General features: G+C 41.4%; 1 protein-coding gene across 1 annotated transcript; it reads left to right on the forward strand.

The window, feature by feature from the left end:
* Positions 1-6,724: 6,724 nt before the first annotated feature.
* slc8a2a (solute carrier family 8 member 2a) lies at positions 6,725-20,900 on the forward strand. The gene is made up of 12 exons (XM_084073346.1): positions 6,725-6,900; positions 7,753-7,890; positions 8,064-8,291; positions 8,731-9,009; positions 10,630-11,073; positions 11,392-11,756; positions 12,925-13,028; positions 13,972-13,989; positions 14,950-15,062; positions 17,668-17,767; positions 18,353-18,622; positions 18,738-20,900. Exons 1-12 carry the CDS (start codon positions 6,835-6,837, stop codon positions 19,112-19,114), a joined length of 2,502 nt encoding a protein of 833 aa, XP_083929472.1. The 5' UTR covers positions 6,725-6,834; the 3' UTR covers positions 19,115-20,900.
* The last annotated feature ends 1,125 nt before the right edge of the window (positions 20,901-22,025 follow it).

Below are 22,025 nucleotides of genomic sequence, written 5' to 3' on the forward strand. Positions count from 1 at the left end.
ATTCCAATGCCGCGTCATCTAGTGTATTTCACGCACATTAACCCATTAAGACCGGGAACGCGCATCTGTGTGTCATTTTTAGCTATAACCATTCTTTTATTCTTTGGCCATTCAAAGTATTGCCGCGCTATGAGCTTGTAGATCTGCTATTTTCTTTAAAATCTTGAACATTTGTGCAAATCTTTGAATACATGTATTTTTGGAAACAACATTTTTAACTCAAATCTTTGCTTCTGGGGGGTCCCAGGAAGGCTGGAACAACATATTTTGATGGGCATCGGCGGCCAAACACATAATTTGGGTGGTCCTTGACATGAACAAGTTTGAGAATCACTGATATTATGGCTACATAAGTTTTTCAGACAACTGTTAGGATTTAGAAGACATTTGTAAAGATTTGCACACATTTTTACGATTTTAAAAAAAATAGCAGATCTACAAGCTGGTAGTGCGGCACTTGGTGCAGCGCTATGAGCTTGTATATCTGCTATTTTTGAATAGCTAAATACATCTAAAATGACACAGATGTGTCCCCGGATTGAATGGGTTAAATACACTGACCAGCTTGGTGATTTTACGCATCTGTGTAGTTCTTGTGGCCGATACTGTTCCATACTTCACCCAAACATGCTTTTTTTGGGTGTTTATTTTCCTTTATGTCTTTTTTCCCTTTGAGGAAAGGATTTGCATGTATGTAACAGTTGAATACAGTCTCGTAAACTTATAGCGTAGTCCTGCCCATTACAGCGGATGTTCAAATCCTCTGCGGTGACTCCGGCTTGGCTAGGCGCTCTAACAAACACAATCACCTCAGTGCATTACTGTAGTCCCAGGTTTTCAGAAGGTGGCATACCTTGTTCCCTGTTCTGGTTCATTGTCCCATAGCTTTGTTTGATTGGCTTGGCAGCAGATTTGAACGTGAAACACAAATGACAAATATGCTGCCCAGCCAAACAAATGAAGCAATAGGAAAATGAACTGGAACAGGAAAGGGGGATTTCCTTATGGAAACACGGCACAGGACTACAGTTATGCACAGAGCCTATTGGCTCAATGGTGGGAAGCCGGCTGGGGAGGACGATCTCTGTTACTGCATCAGTGACGTCTACAGAATGGCAGAATTCTAAATAGGGAGAAAAGGGGGAAAAGAAGGGGAGAAGAAAATTACTTGTAGAATAGCATAATTAATTAATTCTGTTTTTTCAGGAAAATGTTGCTCTATTTAGGCTAGATAGTAGAGACACTGGAATGGTAACACAGGTCTCCACCTATGAATCGAATCTGGAACTTTGTGATGATATTGTCAACACTATCCGGGCATGTACGTGCGTTTGGAAATGCGCACCGGGAGCGCACTCACGTATTAGTTTGTATTGGCCAGGGCGCTCAGTGCTATATATTCGAACGCACCCCAGGTATGCCCTGTAGCTCCTCGCCATCCAAAATTATTATCTTTACCATTTTTTATTTTCTCCCAATTTAGTCGTTGAGGAGTGTGTAGTGTGAATCACATGTCTCCTCTGATACAGCTGACAGTGGGGAATTTCACGGCAATGTCACAGTATTAACCCCCTACTACAACCAGGGATCACGGTCTGCATATGTTTGATATTATTTTTGTCTCCGCCAGGCCGAAAGGCATGGCGACTCGGAGTATGTTTTTCCCCCTGTCCGTCCGTCCGTCCGCGTGTCCGTGTGTCCGTCCGTCCGTCAGCTAATCTCCCGCACCGTTGTCTTGATCGCAGTGAAACTGTGCACACACACTCCCTGGATGCCAATTCAGAACCTCTGCCCCAAATGTTTCTCATGGGCCTTTTATAGCGCCACCAGGAGGCCGACTTATGTAAAACACATTATTTTATACTACTCCTTCCAATTTTATCCAAATTTCACGCAAATCTGTACACATGATCTCTATAGTCATGTGATCACGATGGATGTGTTTGATTTTTCATATTCCATCCTGATAAGATTGACATCTAAAGTTTGCATTATTGGCTTGTTTTGAACAAAATTCCGCAAATCATGAACACACCGTCCGATTGCGGTCAAACTTTGCACGCACATTCACACTATGTTGAGGAACAAATGCCAACCTTTTAATATTGGCCTGTTATAGCGCCACCAGCAGGTCTAATTTAGCGAAACAAATGTTTTTAACAAAATGCCTCAAATCATGAATGCAGTCAGTGTCCGATTGTCATGCAAGGCCTAAGAAGAAATGGCACCCTTTTCACGTTGGCCTATTATAGCGCCACCAGGAGGCCTACCTGACCTGGCGGAGACCTGTGCTCCGAGGAGCACTTTTTCTATTTTTTTTAGATTGAGTCTATTATGTGCAGTTTTATGCTTTTTCTTTCCTCAGATAGGTAAATGTAGCCTGGTAAACCCTCCCTCCTGAAATCTCATTTCCATTTGATTCCAGGAGTGAGTCCGGCATGATCGCCCATTCTGCAATATTGGCTGTGGGCTGGAGTTGGGCGGGAGTAATACCGTTCACTGACAAGCCCTTCAGCCAATGATCGTTGTTCCCCTTCAGCCAATTGCAGTGCATGTTTACCACCTCCAGAGCTAATGTGACGCAACGGGACTTTTGAGATGGCCATGCCCAAAATAGGTTTCCTTATTCCGATACATGCGTATCACTGCCCGCCCCTGCCGGTTCTCTGAATTTTTATTTTTAAATAGGCTCTGTCATGATTAATTGACCACTTATATGAAGTTAAACAACTCAATTCTATCCAAACGATATCTTAAAAGTAAATTCCGTGCCTCAAAAAATAAGTTTGAGAGCGTTTTAAAGCCGAAAATAAGAAGTGAAGGCACTCGCACAAACAACAATGGCTGCCGTTCATCTTTTGTCGGCTGTACTCAGGCTGCACTCGGCTTCATTCGGGCTCACTCGAACTCGCCACCTGATTGGCCAACTGTCGCTGTCAATCACAGAACGATGAGCGACGACGCTGATAGGCTCGTTTTTTTGGTAATGAGCTAGAAACGCCCATACAAGCCTTCATGCCAGACTCACTCCTGGAATCAAATGGAAATGAGATTTCCGGAGGGAGGGTTTACCAGGCTAAGGTAAATGTACAGAAACAGGAAACCAAGGGCAGAGAGGAGAGACATGTGAGATAATATGAGGGTTGAATTCGAACCCAAGTCCTCGCGGCTTGCACTCACAAGGAGCAGCCCGTTGTCTGTGCACTAACTGGCGGAACCACCAGTCTTTATGCTATTCCAAATGTGTTATGTCACATGGGTGTAGTAAATGTCATACCTGACTGGTGGGGGATGATTTGTTGATCTATTCAACATAACAACAAGCGGTATTGCAGATCCACACTAGCTGTCAGTGGTTAGTCTGGGCATGTGTTTGGTGATTTTACGGTTTGGGTGGATTTGAAGAGAGTGTTTAAAGTGCCCGATGGCTTAATAGCATTTCCTTTACCAATCCTGTACAACGGCTTATCCACTGTTATAAAAAAAACCTTGTTGGTCAGCTGCTAGTAGTTATGGGTGAACATCAAAAAAAACATTACTGTGAGAAATGAACTTGATTGCACCCCACAACTGACACAGCCTTGAGTAGGCAACCCGGCCTGGTGTAGATTTGCGCTCAGTGGGCGGCCCGGCAGGCGGACCTCTGACGTCACTGTTCACGCTCATGTCGCCATGACTCAGCCATAACCACATAAGAAGTTCCCAATGCAGCTATACGCCCAAATATGGAGTGTGTTGTCTAACCTCAATGTGGCGTCATGGCTCATGTCGTCATCAGGCGCAAACAAATCAGTCAGCTCCATATGGGCACAAAAGGGAGCATGCTCGTATATGGGCATATGCTGATGACATCAGGGATCTCCATATATGTGCATAAAACGGACAAAGTCTGACAGATACAGAGATCTCCATATGGGCATATCAGTCGGATCGGCGGTACGTCGTAGGTGTGAGAGTTGGGTAGCGCCCCGAACACTATGGCCAGATATCATACATTCATAATCATAAATGTAAAGACATTTCTCTCTCCAACCTGCACAGTGAACATTTTAAAGGACATTAAACAACCAAGTCCTAAAAAAATGACCCAGCCAAACACCAAGATGAAGGTAGACCAACACTCTTCTCAAGGTGTAAAGATCAGAAGATGTCTCATTCACTTTTTGGAAACCGTTATAAGCTAAACTTAGGGACTGAAAAAGACACATGCAACAGAGCTGGAGAATAGGTGTACCTAGAATAGGAAAAATAAAAATAGAGCATGTATAATAGCAATATGTTAGTGTTGGTGTCGTGCGTTGTCATGCATCCAGTTTGTGTGCATAAACTTTTGATTTGGCCTCTTATCTCATTCCATCGAGTAAAGGGTGGTTCACACTTCCTCTAGGTTCTGATATAGAACTCTGTGGCTGCAGTTGTCAACACCCGCTGGAAAATGTGAAAAGGCACAGCACACAACCACAACATTGCACATGAGATACAACACCAACTGTAATACAAACACGTTGCCATGAAAAGCTGCACTAATATTTTACAACTACATCAGTGCATTATGGCCACTTTGATACACTGGATTGAATTAGTTACAACACTGAGTATATAATGGGTTTGTTGTAATGTATTTACAATACATAACTGTCTGGCAACATATTTCACACAGTATTTCACTTCATTCCTTGTGTTGTCTAAAGCTTGAAATATACTTCACTCAAGTATGCAATCGCAGACACTTCAAGCCACACGATTTCATGCATGGTTGCATTGTGGAAAATGTAATCCCTTTTTGAATTTTTAAACTTGGTTGGTTTTTGCATGTCTCCTTGCAACATGAGAGTATTTGGATGAATCCATCTACAATGCAAATTAATTGTGCAACTCAAGTTGCCACTTAAACCCATATATCCTTAGTTGACTGGGGTCCCCCAGGGCTCTATTCTAGACCCGCTCGTATTTACAGTCTACACAAAATGTCTTTGCCAAAGATTGTCGATCTACAAGCTCACAACGCACTCGGTTGTGAGCTTGTAGATCTGCTAGTTACAAATGTTCAGACTAGAATAGGGACGCTAGGGTTCAAGTGGTTAAGGAACATGGAAATTAATTATATAGGCCTACCTTCGCCAAAGCCTAACTAACTGCCGGCCACTTAAATGGTGCCGCCATTAAATGGCAACCACAGGTTCTCTAAGACTAAACAACCTGGCTTTAGTTTCTCTGTGAGGTAATTTTAAGGGCAATTAAGATGGATTAGGACGGGTCAATTTACAGTCTTACTGCTAATATCAGTCCTTTAGACCTCTCTCCTCTGTGATGGTGGCTATGGTAAAACAATATCTGGATAGCTGTACAACGCTGTCCTGAGAAATACTACTCTAAACAAATCTCTAAAACTAAGTAGGCTACTAATGAATAGTATACCATCAGTTGGGTTAAGCTAGCAGGGAGGAGAACATTTGGCTAATGTGATTGATTGTAATTGTAGAAAGAACAATTCACCCCTAGAATTGTTCAGAATGCAGATTTCATAGGAATAAAAGCTAAAAAATGAAATGCAAACTGTTTAGGCAACAGAGGGTTTCACATTGAGCCATAAGAAAGTTCAGGACGCGAAGTGTGAAATCCGTCCCAACTAGAAATATAAGGAAAAACAGAAGAGATTTCCTATGCATAGAATATTGTGACAAAGACAACTGGAATGGTACAACTACAATGTGTTTGTACAATGATCAAACTCAGGCAAGAGCTGAAGTTCCCCACTGGTCAAAGGGCAGGGGCTTTTATTGAATACCAAAAAACTAAACATATATGTTGATGTCATTAAAAACAATACTGTCTGGTTCCTACTGGATCTCCTGGATGGCCAGTCATTAACTAGGCTGGGCCACTATCCAGTACCGGTTAGAACAAAACTCTGTTTCCTCCTAGCCTTGTCTATCCGAGCTGAGCTGACAGGGTATCTTTCTTCCACAGCTGACACACAACTATGGGTGGTTGAGAAGCCTGAGCTAAGAGCTCAAGTAGAGAGTGAGACATCTTTGTGTGTGTGTGCGTGTGTGCGTGTGTGTGCTTGTGTGCGTGTAGCTGTCATTAGTCCATCTGTTACCATAGGGGGGAGCCAATGAGCTAGGATTTGGCAGCCTTTCAATCACCATGTCCCTCAGACAATCAATATATAGTTTTCATTAATAATTTGATTAATTAATTCATTTGAAAATTATGTAATACATTTCATAGCGACTCATGTAATGTATCATATTATGTGGCAAATGTTATGGACTGCTCAATAGAGCTGACTCACAATTGATAATACAAATAATTGTCTTTCCATAATTATAGTTAATACATACAGAAGTCAATTATGTACAGTAATATTGATCAAATATGATCAAAATGGTCCATAAAGTAGCAACTTGAAAACTGCAGCTCTAATAAGCTCTTGACTCTCTGCCTGCCTCTTTTTCTCTCCTCAGGAGAGTCTTCTGACCCGGCTGCTGACCCCAGGCAGGCTTCTGGCTCACCTGGCTCAGGGATACTATGGGACCCCTCCCCTCTCCCTCCACCTCTATCCTCCCTTTCGCCCTCCTCTCCCTTCTCGTCCTGTCCCACCCTTGCAACTCCGCCTCCAAGCCCCAGGTGGTGTTGCGTGCGTCACCGTCAGGCGGCCAGCAGCCCCAGCCCACCGCCGGTAACACGACGGGCAAGGACAGAAACGCAAAATGTTTGACTGAGGTGGTGTGTAGGCCTGGTGTCCTTCTGCCAGTGTGGTTGCCACTCGACCCTCCTGTGGGGGAGGTGGCAGGGAGGGCAATAGTGTACTTCACCTGTCTCATCTACATGTTCCTGGGTGTGTCTATCATCGCAGATCGCTTCATGGCTTCCATAGAGGTCATCACTTCTCAGGTACTGGGACTGAAACCCTTATTTTTTTTAGCACCTTTATACTTCGGTTGCAGTTTGGGTTGTGTAGTTCACTTGCCATGATGTAACTCCAAATATGGCTAGATACAGTATGTATCTAATAACAAACAATGAATCAGTCTTGGAAGCATACCTGCCAGATCCTCTTCCTAATTCAAATAGAAATAGAAATGATTTGTTACATCATGGCAAGATACCTACACCAGTCACACTTCTACCAAAGTTTAATTATACTTTAAGCCATTCCACTTAAAGTTTACAAATCAAGTCCCTGAATGTCAAGTCATTTTGAAGGTTATCTGTGAGTTGTGTTGTTAATAAACATAATAATAACAAAAGAGACAGAGGAAAGGCAGCTGCACTGGAGTTATTGAAAAAATACTTGGGAAGAACTGGGCAAAAGTTGATTTGAAATGTTATTGTGGGGGGTATGGTTGTGATACCAGAATTTTCTCTTCATCCTGGTGTAAAGGTCTTGATTTGACAAGACAGAAAATGTATCATATTCCTACGGCGGTCATTTTGCTTTTATATCTGATCATACCCCTCTGAGCAAAATGTCTGCCATATGAATATGGTCAATAGAGAGGCCTCTTGATAATGGAGATGACGCCTCTTGTCTACTTAAAATTTGTAGAGACAGTTGCTCATCCAGAATGAAAAGTTACATCCTATTTGCTAATAAAACATAGCCCTAGAGTTATGATTTTTGTATAGATAATAGGGGTATTCAGTTATATGACATTTTGTGATTTGTATATGAATAGCATTGTAGATTCCACCAGTTATGTTTTCTTCCTGAGATGCTGTTTCTGCAAACTTATTTATTACTAGGAGAGAGAAGTGAAAATCACCCAACCGAACGGAGAGGTAACTGTGACTACTGTACGAATTTGGAATGAGACCGTATCCAATCTCACACTCATGGCCCTGGGCTCCTCGGCACCTGAGATTTTACTGTCTGTCATTGAGGTAAACAGGATTCCCAGCGTACTCTTAACACATACGCTTCTACTTACGAAAAACATCAACTTTCAGTTTCAGTGAGCAGAAATGCATCCAAGATTCTGTATGAACACATGACTGCTCTCCTGCCTCACCAGGATGCAGTGTTATTAGTCCCCTCAATGTTTTGTCACCGTCAGGTAATCGGGCACAACTTTCACGCAGGGGAGCTCGGTCCGGGCACCATTGTGGGCAGTGCGGCCTTCAACATGTTTGTGATCATTGGAATCTGTGTATGGGTCATCCCTGAGGGACAGACTCGCAAGATAAAACACCTGCGAGTGTTCATCATCACAGCTTTCTGGAGCATCTTTGCCTACATCTGGCTGTACCTCATCCTGGCTGTCATCTCACCTGAAGTCGTAGAGGTCTGTGTAATGTGGTGTGTGTATTTTGTGTGTTGGTCTTAGGGCTGCAACTACTGATTATTTTCTTAGCGATTAATCTATCGATTAATTAGTATTTATTGTTTTATTAAATGTTTTCTATACATTTTTTATATATCAATGAATTGATAAGTGTGATTGACCAGTTACTTGAAAGTACTTTGTTGTACAAGTGTCCCGCAAAATGTGATGTGTTGTGAACTTGTAGATCTGCTCTGTATTTTGGTTACATTTTTCAAAAGACATTTCACATTAATTTTATAATCGGTTAAAACTATTAGTTCGATTAACTGCTGCACCCTAGTTCGTCTCTTGTCTGTCTCTGTTCATTCAAGCTAGTCGTGTGATATACCTGAATATCGTAACTGTTGCATTCTCAATCAAACGTTGAGACTCAATTCACTGTTATTTTGTGGACCAGGTGTGGGAGGCTATAGTGACGTTGGTATACTTCCCAGTGTGTGTGCTCTTGGCTTGGATTGCTGATCGTCGACTGCTCTTCTACAAATACACGGCCAAGCGTTACCGTGCCGACAAGAGGCGTGGTATTGTTGTGGAAATGGAAGGTGACCCTTCGACAAAGGGAGTTGACGGGGTCATGGATGGAAAGTTCTCTGACGGCAACGCCTGTGCTGGCAACTCGGCAATTGCGACTGTCTCTTCCCAGACAGACAACGAATCTAACCCCAACAAGGATGAGGTAGGAAAGGTTGAGAGTGTTGTAGTTCCATGTTGCAAAGTATTTGCAGTTATGTCTTCTTAATTACAGTAGGTGTTACTATATCCAGTATCACACAGTTCCTTCATGTGGCTTTGCTTCAGCACTGTTGCGCTGAAAAATGTATCACAGTTCCATTCCCCTAAAGGCCCTGACACACTGAAAACACACTGGGCGCGTCAACAGGTTTTGAAAGCTCCAGTGTGACTACAGCCGTTGTAAACAATGGGTATGTTTGATGACGTGAGCGTCTGATGCTTTCATTGTGTTAGGGCCTTGTGTTATAGGGCCTCAGGCATGCAGTAAAATACAGTGAGATAAGTCAAAAAGAGATTGCGCATTAGACCAGCCCTAAGCTGATCATAAATCCAGTGCAGGTATTTCCTTACTATTTATTTGGGGAGCCATTGTTAAGAGGTGCGCCTACGTAGGCAGGTACACTGCTTCCAATCCAAATCCAATCGAATTCAACAGAACACTCACGTTCAACATGGTAGGTGACATATCCGAGACTCAGCATTGAGGTTAAAAAAATAATTAACGATCTGGACCATATTATCTATATTAAAGGATCTACGCTATGAATTTAAAAAATAATAATAATATTTAATATCATATTGTTTATGTCCCTCAAACGTTTTTCAAAAGGTTTGAGCCTAAATCAAGCCTCAGATATACTCATTCCAACTAACTTCTCTCTGGCTTATAAAACACTTTCACCTGCAATACCACATTGTCCTGTTTGGCACAGATCTGTCCGATTCTTCATATTCCATCAACATTGCTGGGCTGGCCCACAATAACCTACCTGACCTGGCGGAGACCTGTGCTCCGAGCAGCACCTTTTCTAGTTTTTTTCTTTTTCTTCTTTAAGATGTTTTTGGCTTTTCTGCCATTGTTAATAGTTTTCAGTGAAGATGGACAGGAAAGAGGGAGAGAGAGACGGGGAGCGACACGCAGCACAGTCGTCGGGAATTGGACTAGAACCCGCGATGCGCTGTCAGGCTACATTGAGCCTAAGTGCCCGGACCGGATATACAATTTACCATATACCATTTTTCAAGCACTGAATTCTTTATTATTCTTATTAATAAGAAATAAAACATGTGGTGGGTAGAGAGAGAGGGAGAGAAATGGGGAGGAAAAAGAGATGCATTTATTTCAGTAAGTAGCTTGCACTTTATGTTGCCCAAATAATACAAAAATAAAAATCTGACAGTTCTCCTTTAAATAACAATGCACAATGGTTCAGGTGCAACTAGCTCTTAAACAACGGAATGATCAGACGGTACTCTGGTCATGCCCAAAACACAGAGATTATAATTATACAATCCTTTGCGCCATGTGCCTTGCTTTGCGCCAAGAGAATGCACTGCTAAACTAACACCCACCAACACATTTGCACCCTGTACAATATATCATCAAAATAGGGCCCTAAGAGTTAAATAACACTGATAATATGTGTCCTAATGCATATCAAACAGGGGGTACTTGAAATGACAAAGGTGGAGAATCACTGTGAATCGCAAGTTGCTTAAAATGGATGTTGCATTCTTGTTTTCCCCCTCATATTGCTGTTACTGTATTTCCGTTCTTGATCAGGTGGTTCGCATTCTGAAAGACCAAAAGGAGAAGCACCCTGATGCAGACCTGGATCAGCTTATTGAGATGGCAAACTACTCTAACCTAGTTCAACAGAAGAAGAGCCGCGCCTTCTACCGTGTTCAAGCGACACGGTTGATGATTGGCGCTGGCAATGTATTAAGGAAACATGCCGCGGCACGACGCGCAGCCGCCAACAACGACAAAGCCAATGAGGATGACACGGCCACATGCTCCCACATTTCCTTTGAAAAGACCCAATACCAGTGCACAGAAAATTGTGGTACTCTGAACATTACAGTGATCTGTGTGGGAGGCACCGGAGAGAACACTTTCTATGTGGACTATCGTACAGAAAATGGCTCGGCCAATGCTGGATCTGATTATGAATTCAGTGAAGGGACTCTGGTATTCAAACCTGGAGAAACACTGAAAGAGATTAAGGTGATCATGGTACGGGGGTATGTCAAAGTAGATGCTTCAATGGTAACAATAAACGTGTTACCATTGAAGCAATACAATGGACAATAAATAAAAAAAGAAATTATTGGGAACATTGTATTAGAAAACTAATGCATGATTAATTAAAGGTAGTGTAAATGATTTTTCTTTTGTTAAAGTAAGAGTGAATTGGTCCATTACCATACCATAGTAAGTAGTATATATAAAATATCACTTACACCACCTTTAAATGGCTGCAATTTTAAAATCTCTGCATTTAAAACGATATATGCATCAACCCTTCATTGCTTTTTGCTCCAGGTCAATATCTTGGATGATGACGTCTTCGAGGAAGATGAACACTTCTTTGTGCGTCTTCAGAACTTGAGGTTGGATGAGGCTGGCAATGAAATTGGGACAGGAACCCCGCCCAAAGGGCGACTGGTGGACCCAATGCAGGCTACAGTGACAATTTTAGATGATGACCATGCTGGCATCTTCACTTTCCGACAAAAGTTGCTGCGGGTGAGTGAGAGCTCCGGTGTGATGGTGGTGACAGTGGCGAGGAACTCGGGCTCCAGAGGCGTGGTGACAGTGCCGTACCATACAGAGGACGGCACTGCCCGAGCTGGGGTGGACTATGATGAGGCCAGAGGGGAGGTGGAGTTCAGCAACGAACAGACCAGGTGAGGCCAGGTCAAGGAAGGACAAGGAAATTAAATATTGTTCTTGGAATAGAGATCTATTGATTGCCAGTGGCAGATATTATCAATTTCAAGGATTTACCGACCTATCAGCGACTCTCAATAGTACATAGAAGCAACTCAATTTGTGTAAAAGTTGATGCATGCAGTGTTTTAAGTCTGTGCTTGGTTGTATTAGTTCTTCAGTGCTTAGAACATCTTAAACCCAGAGTAAAGCCAAATCTACAAGCTAACAACATTGTTAGAACTATTCTTTTCGGCATACAACATTCTTTTCAACATACAACAGAGTATAAATTAGGTTTAAGATTAGTATGGGCTAGTCCTCATTTCCAAATAAGGGAGGTCCCACTGACAACACATCAACTGATAATACCCCCCCAGATTAAGTGAGGGAATCTCTGAATCAGCTGGGTGATCCTTTTCCCATTAACTTTTCATGGTATATGCTGTGTTTGCACAGTGTGCTAACTGCACATAGTGGGGCACTTTGTTATGTAACTATAGTACGCCCAACAACCGTTTCTGGACAGATAAGACATTTATGTGGTTTTGAGTGAAATAACGTTTTGTTTTCTTTTAGCAATTACCGGTACTTGTCACATATGTTATGTTATAAACTTTAATTGCAAATCATGCAATCATGCAATTATGGTGTCTGCGTGCGTGCGTGCGTGCGTGTGTACAGTAGTGTGTACGTATGTGCATGTGCACACGTGCCACGTGCAGGCTAAATTATTTAGACGTCCTATGTGATTAATTATTTAGGCCACTTTAACTTGCGATGTGATTTAGATGGGATGGGAGAATGTAAATATTTAAGCGGTAGGGGATTGTTTGTGGATTATGTGACACTTTGTGAGTTGGTATGAATAAATGTGTTTATGTAGCATATGTTTCCCCGAAATATGTTTTTACAAATTAATTGTAAAATATTTGTCTTTACGTGTGTGCATGCGTGCCTGTTTGTGTGTACATATATGTGCACCTGTGTGTGTGCGTGTGTGTGTGTGTGTGTGCGTGTGTGTGTGTGTGTGTGTGTGTGTGTGTGTGTGTGTGTGTGTGTGTGTGTGTGTGTGTGTGTGTGTGTGTGTGTGTGTGTGTGTGTGTGTGTGTGTGTGTGTGTGTGTGTTCTTGCATATCTCCACAGCCAGACGCTACAGGTGCGTGTTATTAATGTGGCGGAGTATGAGAAGCAGGAGAACTTCTTCGTAGTTCTGGAGGAGCCCAAGTGGCTCAAGCGAGGAATCTCGGGTCAGTGCATTTCATGATCTGTAATCTATATTGTAATGATTGGTTATGTAGTTCCTTTAACCGTTTCATCCCTAGCATCCCTCTTCTGGGGGAACGTTCGCAGAAAATAGCCGATCTACAAGCTCTTTAGATTGGCTATTGTCGGCAAAGAAATGTGGTGTAGAGGTCAATACCGGTCAACTATGTGTTTACTAAGTGGGTTTAAGTGGTTAAAACTCTCCCATCAGTTTCAACATTAGTTAGTGCAGAATGTCAAGCTGTGCCATTCTCATTCCTTCCTATTCAAATGCAGTACTGTACAGTCCAAACACAACCCAGCAAGATGTTGAAGAGGATCAAGTGTCAAAACAAAAGCATAATGGGGGGGCTGACTACTCTGCACCTTGTCACACGCGGTAACCCAAGATTACACACTGACACTCAAGGCTATCGCGTTTTCAGTGGTGCACAGGTGCTGCAGCCAATTATGAATTTTGAATTGATTGCCTGTTCCCTGCAAGCCCCCCCACATGCCAAGAAGGAGATGCAGTAATTGGATATGTGCTTGTCAGAGGTGGTGAAACGGAATCGATTATAACGTTTTGTTATAAATTATTCACTTAACAAGAGGGGGAGTTAAACAAAAAAAGTGGATAGTGCGTACTGGACTGTTATCCTATCTCTTTATTTTAGGCAACAGACAAGTAGGGAAGTGTGTCCGTGGGTTTTATAAATATTTAACCAATGAAAATAATAGCTGCATTGGCAATGATACTTAATATTCTATAGTATAAAAACACAGATAGGATATCCAGACAATAGGAAAATAACGGTAGCCCAAGTGGTTTTCAGGAACGATTTGTTTGTGAGTGCGGGTGTGCTGGTGGTGTGGATGGGGAAGTGTTGACATACTGTAATGGTATGCATACCATTGCATTGAATCTGTCACTGTTCTTCTCCACAGCACTGCTGCTAAACCAGGGTAAGATAGATTACATGGGTGTTGTGGTTTGAATAGATAAATATGCATCTATATCAGCCTCATTGACACATGCACTGCAACCTTGAAGTTATCTAGACATTACCTGGTGGGGCTGTATGTGAGAATGCAAATGTTCAACAGCCCGATGTGTGAATGGACTATTTACAGGTAGTCTACATCACTGTTTCCCAATGTTGTTATCTACATTTTGTTTTTAATTATTATTATTTCAAAGGATATAAAAAAATCCCTGTCATACCTGAAAATCATTTTTAACGGTTTTCAAAATAATTCTAAACTAAAACAAAAATCCATTAATTAGATGGAAAAATACTTTTAAGAACTAGTGAAAATAGCAGATCTACAAGCTCACAACACGTCGTGTTGTGAGCTTGTAGATCGGCTTGTAGATTGGCTATTTTCACTAGCTTGGGTCCCGGGGAGACATAACATTTCTCTTTTGGGTCTCAAGCTAAAATGTTTGGGAACCACTGGTTTACATTACCTGAAAGCCCTGTCCTACCTGAAACAGTGCACTAGTCTGTAGGAGACAAATGGTATTTGTCTAGCTCGGAGGACTGCTCGAGAAGCAGTCCAATTCCTATACATATTTTACATTTTATTTTCATATCTGACATATTCTGTGGAAGGAAATTAAGAAAAAAGATCACATTTGGTTTTTGAATCTCTCCCGCACGCTGTTTAACCAAACTCACTATTACAATTATGGGAGACCACATCTGACATGGACAGTCTCCTACTGTGTGCTATGTGTGTGAATGAAAGGGCATCACCGGACAATGTCCCGACCTGATTCCCTGCATTGTCCAAGGTTCATATGTGAAAGAGGCTAGCAGCTGTTGTTTGGGTTTCGGCTATGCATACTTGTGTTGTGGTGTGATGCCTTAAAAACAAATTAAGTGCTTCAGTTGTATTTGTAATCACTCTTCCTCCCGACAGGCAACCCCACCCCAGAGGAGGAGGACGCCAGGAGAATCTCAGAGATGGGTAAACCCATCCTGGGAGAGCACAGCAGGCTGGAGGTCGTCATATTGGAGTCCTATGAATTTAAGGTGTGTGGATGATGGCCATTGGGTGGCATTAAATTAGGAGTAAGCCAAATGTTCTGGCAAAAAAAACACATTTTAATTCAAAGGTCAGGGATATAGTTGAAAGATGTTTTTAACATGTTTTTGATCCTGGTGGACCCCTGCGGACTCCCGCGGGGCGAAGGGCTCGCTAGTGTGTGTGTGTGTGTGTGTGTGTGTGTGTGTGTGTCTCTCGCTTTCGCTCGTTCTCTCTGTCTCATGTGTCCAGTGGGATGTATATGTTACAGGTAGATTGGCATTCCAGGTAGAATGGAAAAGAAGCGCTTATTTTCACCGCCCGTCCGCCCCCCCAGGCAATTCTGTAGAATCAACGCTAGAGGGCAATAAAAGCCAGTCCCACACCACACACGCACACGCACACAACACAAACGAGCACGCACGCACACATGCATGCGCGCACACACACACACACGCACGCGAAGCACAAGGGGGCGAGCCTGAGGGGGAGGGCTGGCGGGCTATGTTAGTGCAGCGAGTGGCAGTTGGGGCAAACCATAGAGGGGCAAATGCAGTCCCCACAACATCATTTACGATTCTGTCCCTATCGGTACATAACTCGAACGGCGCTGAGTCGAATCAGCAGACCATCGGCTGGTCGTCGCGGGCACTCGCGCCTGGAGGCGCTCGGGCGCGACTTCCTCAGCCTCAAGGTCTGCTGATTCGGCGCGCCTCCGTCATGGTCCAAAACTATACTTTATACGCGTAAAAAAGTAGTCCGCGGTTGTTTGAAAAAGTAATGTCCCAAGCGGGAGTCAAACCTAGACTTCCACTGGTAGTGGATGGGGAGTCCAATGATTATCGAAGTGCGCCACTGAAGCTGGTATGTCTGTATATCCATGTTGTTGTCGTCGCCGTCCTCCTCGCATCGCAGCCCCGCACCGAGCCTAAAAACAAGCGCTCCACTTCCATTCTACCTGGAATGCCAATCTACCTGTGACATATACACCACTGCGTGGGCATTTTAATTAAAGTAGTAAGATGTTGTCATAGGACTGTTTTCCAGTATAGAAATGTGGATTAGCAATCAAGTTCACTGAGCATTTCAGTGTTTGAAGCAAATGTTTTAGACAGTACTTATAGTACTAATATATAGTAATATAGTAATTTTGTAGTTGTAGATAATACTGAAAGAAAAAACTCCCGCACACTGTCTTCAAAAGCAAGAAAAGGATTTAATGGGAATACAACAACATTTTGGTCTATTGGACCTTCATCAGGTTATCTTAATAATCCATAAGATAACCTGTTGTCTAATTGACCGAAACAGTGTGCAGGAGTTTTTTCTTTCAGTGCGTTGGGGCCCTCGTCTGGTCTTCTCCTGCACCCCTATCGCATTTGTGGGTGTGCAAAAGACTTGTTTTTTATTTGTAGATAATATACATTTCATTCATAACCAAAAGTGTTATTGCAAATGATAGCGGTGACTGTGACAGTGTTCAGTGCGGCCTTTTAGGGAGCAGGATTTGGAATTAATACATTTGAGCCACTTAGAGATAAATTGTATTTTAAAGCTGCAATCCCAGACTTATTTTAATGAATGAAATGTTATTTTAACAAATCTGTAAGGTAGAGTATGTTAATACAATGTGACTAGCACATCTGCAGTGGTTGAAGGTGGTCTTCCATTGAGAAATCTTGACCCAGGTGTCAGTTAGGACACCTACTGGTTCAAGTAGCCCTGCCTGAAGCTCATAAGCCCAATATCCCTTGCCACAGGAGGATTCCCTCTTGGACGAGCAGTAGATATTTGGTTTCTGGGAGACCTTGGTTTAAACAGTAACCTTAGAACGAATACAGTCGTATTTTTGGTCTAACAAGTGATAGTATGTGTGAGTTTTTTTGTGTTTACATTTCCCTCTATGACACCCACCAGATTGCACAGAGTATGGCTGCTGACGGAGTACTAGACCCGGTACTGTTTGTGACAGCATGCAGTGTGCTCTTAAGATTGATTAGATAGACCAATCAACGCCTTGCCTTTGCAACATTCCCAAACTTTTTCATGTCTTTCTATTGAAGTTATTTTTTGTGATTCTACATATATTTTCTTGTCTACTGTCTTTCTCAATGTAGAATTATTTTATGAATTGTGGTTTTCGCTCTTGCAATTCATGTACCACACTGAAAACGTGTGGGCATTAGAATTAAATATAGTTAATATAGTTGTTTTTTTTCTCTCTTTTTTTCTTGTTTTGTGCTGGATTATGTTTTAATATTTCCCCTGTTGCTTTGTTGCTCTTTTTCTTTTGTTGTGGTTCCTTCAATGTGAAGGCATGCATGTCTTCCCTTTTCCCTCTATTTGTTTCATGTGCAAAAAAACCCAATAAAACAAAGTAGTAAAAAAAAAAAAATTTTACGATGATACATGAGCATTTATTCTTTAAGTTAAGATGACCACTTTTAAGACATGAAAGAAAAATAAATATTAAGCACATTTCGGATTTAAAGTAAATTGTGTAAGTGGGTTTAATTAAAAGTGACATGGCACCATGCATGATGTATTTATTTGAAGAACTTGTACTTCACTCTTATGGTATGTCTCTTTACTAACTGTGCTTTGTTCCTACAGAACACTGTGGACACGCTCCTGAGGGACGCTAATCTGGGCACAGTGATTGGCTCTAACTCCTGGAAAGAGCAGTTCATTGAAGCAGTCACAGTCACCGGAGGTCACTGACAGCCATTTTGATTTAGTATAATTTGTATTGTGTTCCACTGTAGCCTAGTTGTTTTCTCTCTTTCACAGAAATACAGAAGATAAGAGTGTTTAGAGTTGTTCAGTGTTTGTTCAGGGCCATAGATAAAACAATATAGACAGTAGGCCAAAGAAGTAAATCCCCAAATAATCTTCTTCGTGTTTTATCATTTTTGAAATGTTTAGCTTTTTAAAACTTACATTTTAAGTAAAAGGAAACTTCACAGTGATATGACACAGTGTTATATGTCACAGAGTCAATATGACATCCTCATTAAAATTACGTCCGAGATCAAAATGGAAACCACGTCGTTATTAGATCCTGTCTTGTTTATTTGATATAGCACACAGGTATTCAGAGCAAGACATGCCTAAAGCAGACTGCATTGTACCATAGAATAATACATATAAGCATTTCAAAACTGAGTTTTCAAGCTTACCTCAATTATCGGTTCTTGTCGGCAAGCGGCACCGTTGTGCGATGTAACGGTGTAAAATTACACTTTTGTTGCAAACATTTTTCAAGGCGAGCATAATACTAACTAACCTTGTTTAACAGGTGGTGATGACGAGGAAGGACAGGAGCAACGAATGCCAAACTGCGGGGACTATCTCCTGCATATAATATCAGTGTTCTGGAAGATTCTGTTTGCCTTCGTCCCGCCAACTAACATCTGTAATGGCTGGGCCTGCTTCGTGGTGTCCATCTCCGTCATTGGCTTCCTGACGGCTGTTATTGGGGACCTAGCTTCCCACTTTGGCTGTACTGTAGGTCTGAGGGACTCGGTTACCGCTGTGGTGTTTGTGGCACTGGGCACCTCCATCCCTGGTGAGTGAGTGAGTGAGCGTGTATGTATGTATGTGAGAGACAAATTTTGTTTCCCTGCTGTATACCTTGTTCACATTGTAATGGATTACATTTATGTTTTAACTCTTTAACTCAGATACCTTTGCCAGTAAAGTGGCTGCCACTCAGGACGACACTGCTGATGCTTCTGTGGGGAATGTGACAGGAAGCAACGCTGTCAATGTGTTCCTGGGCATCGGGGTGGCCTGGTCTGTGGCCGCTGTATATTGGGAGATCAAAGGTGAGGTGTTCCGCGTGGACCCGGGCTCTCTGGCCTTCTCCGTCACAATTTTCACCATCTTTGCTGTCATCGCCGTTTTTGTGCTGATGTTTCGCAGAAAGAAGTCTATAGGTGGTGAATTGGGAGGGCCCAAAGTGGCTAGAGTGTTAACTACAATGTTCTTGGTGGGCCTTTGGTTCCTGTACATCTTATTCTCTAGCTTAGAGGCCTATTGCCATGTACAAGGCTTCTGAACAGCTACTGCAACATGCCCTCAAACCCACACATGTACTGTATATCTGGGAGTCAATCACCTGGGACAAAACTTAACATTACCCTTAGAGGAGAGGCGTCTGTGGTGACTCATAGGAGCGCATGCGGAATTGGGTGCATGCGTAGGCACTCACTTACCTACTCGCACACATGCATGCTCTGGCACAGAGAGAGTGAGAGAACGGGTGTCACATCCACTTTGTGATCATTCCAATCAACAGACCTGATTGTGACAAACAGACCATTTTCACCAAAAAGAAGTCAATGATGTGCAATGACAATCTTTGAGTTAAGGATGTCAAATGATCAGTGTATTCAGTTATGTCACTGCGTGTTACAGGTTTGATGCCTCATGATCTGTAGAAGAGTATTAAGTTTGGTCTTATTTCTTTTGAAACTAGGTCAAAGAGCTTGGCAGAGAAGATGGCTTTTTAGCCTTCCAATTTAATGAGTAAATCAATAGCAGCACAACACCGATAAACCACATTGGGAGATGATCTTCTATTGTATAATTTCTCTTATATGACAAAAAGGTTAGGAATACAGTGGGCCCCTAATTTTTTTATTTAACTCACTATACATTTTGACGCTTCAAATGGCCTACAATATATAATCAATAAAGAATAACACACAGCTTAATCAGCTTTGGCAAAAGAATGTAATTACTATATGCCAATTGGAGTCACTGTGTGAAAAGAGATGATTCATCCTCTCAATACATTCAGTCATATTCATTTATTTATTAATGATGTAATTTAATGTCTTTGTAATTTAATGTATATGAGTTGAAATGGATAAAAAACAATATTGTAATTTAAATATTGTAATTTAAAGTTGTCATAATTACATTGAGATTGTAACTGTGTAAAGGCTTCATTTGATCCATCTTCTACACAGGTCAGTGATGTATGCCTAAGTATGGCACTCACTATTTCTTTAGTACAACATTAACCTTACATTGCATTCTACCCTTGAAATTAGCTACAAAAGCTTAATTTATACGTCATTGCACAACGGTGGCGCTTGCTGACAAGAAATGATTTTCAAGGTATAAGCTTGAAAATCAGTTCTTGTCTACAAGACACACGGTTGTACTACAGAATATAAATTAGGCTAAAGACAGCTAATAGTTGCTTTTCAATTAGTTTTGAAAGGCAGATATTCGTTTTTTTTTTTTTCATGAAGAAACACCTTACATTGAGGAATTTATTCTGGTACAATGCCGTCTTTTGGCATTTTCTGCTCTGAATACCTGTGTGCCATATTAAATAGAATATTAACTTTTATTTCACTTCTACAGAGCCTATGGAATAAAAAGGGGTCTTTAAAGATCTTTGTACTTGTACTAAGAATATCTGACATGATGTTAGCTTCTAAAGCAGAGAGACATATTCTATGGCTATCTGATTCAGAAACCCTTGGAGACTGAAAACGTGGCATAGAATTTAAGCTACAGTATTACAATTTTAAGATTTTGCATGTAAGATGCATGCTACCAGACCGTACTGCAACAACCCACTAATGACACTTCCAATAATGATGATTTCATCCTTGGCATGTGGATGCAGATGATAATGAAACTGTGACTTCAAGATACTGAACCATTTACTGTAACAATGCTTTTCCAATGTAAATAGAGCTGCAGCGAAACTTGAAGTCCAATCACATCGCTAATATTACAACTGAAAAAGAGTTTTGCAACAGTTACATGGAATATTTATGATGATCCATTCCTTATGTCAACTTTTTGAGTTATCCCAATTTCAAATTAAAACGCTCATTCAAACTACATGTTTTGGCAAGTTTCTTCATTGTACTTTACTACCAAAAGCAACAGCAGCACCAATAAGCTTACAGAATGTTGAGAAGAGTCATGTGAACTTGGGTAACATCTGCTCAACAGTTTCACAGCATGACACATTTGGTAATAGTGGTTCAGTCCATATGTCAATTTTTCACAAGTACTATAGTGACACACAGCAATGGAGCAGTGTGACAATTTATTGTGTAAGTTTTTCTAAAATAAAAGTTATCTCTGGCTATTACAAATTTTAATGAAGAATTATGTTCTGCATGAATATGTGTTCCATACTTCCATTCAATGTATCCATCATCCTTTTATTATCCACTTTTCCATAAACTGCACCCTCTTGCGTGGCTGTAACAACCAATAGGGCATAGCCGTGGTGGCCATTTTGTGGTGCCACATTCAATATTTCTTTATAGGCAATTACATACTATATTTAATAATTTTCTGCAGTTTTCAAATATGTTTTTGACACATAATCAAATGTTTTATGGTCATGATTCACCAGCCTGGATGGCAATCTCTATGGGAAAAAGTAATAGGTTTTCTATCTGTGGAACCACAAAATGGCCGCCTCTGCTATGCCCTATTAGTTTCTGAAAGAAGAGGGGCAAGTTATGCTGATAGCATAGAGAAATCAAGAATTATTATTTGTTTTAATTAGAACACAGTAAAAAATAGAACACAGTTAAAAAATACAATGTATAAGGGAAGCTTATGTCTCATACAATATTGATACATTGATATTAATCCACATCCCCAAATGCTGTATGAGCATGTATGAGTCTCTTCTTGTTCTAACTAAGGTCAAGCTTCAGAGCTGCATGATATACCCGCATAAACCAAGGTAAAGAACAGAGTGCATGTACGTGACTGCCCATGGCACCAGCTGTTCAGAAACTGCTCTTGTACACAATGTTAACCTTTTTCTGAGGGCTACATCCTACATATGTATTAGATTCATCTTCATCCTTCATCTAGCAGTATGTGCTATTTCTTATTACCCATTTTTTTTTTGCAAATGTTTTAAACATCCTATGACTGAAGACATTGCGCCCTATAACACTTCTGCCACAGTCAGATTT

Source organism: Gymnoscopelus microlampas (assembly GCF_963454915.1).
Source record: "Gymnoscopelus microlampas genome assembly, chromosome: 12".
Classification (NCBI taxonomy): Eukaryota; Metazoa; Chordata; class Actinopteri; order Myctophiformes; family Myctophidae; genus Gymnoscopelus; species Gymnoscopelus microlampas.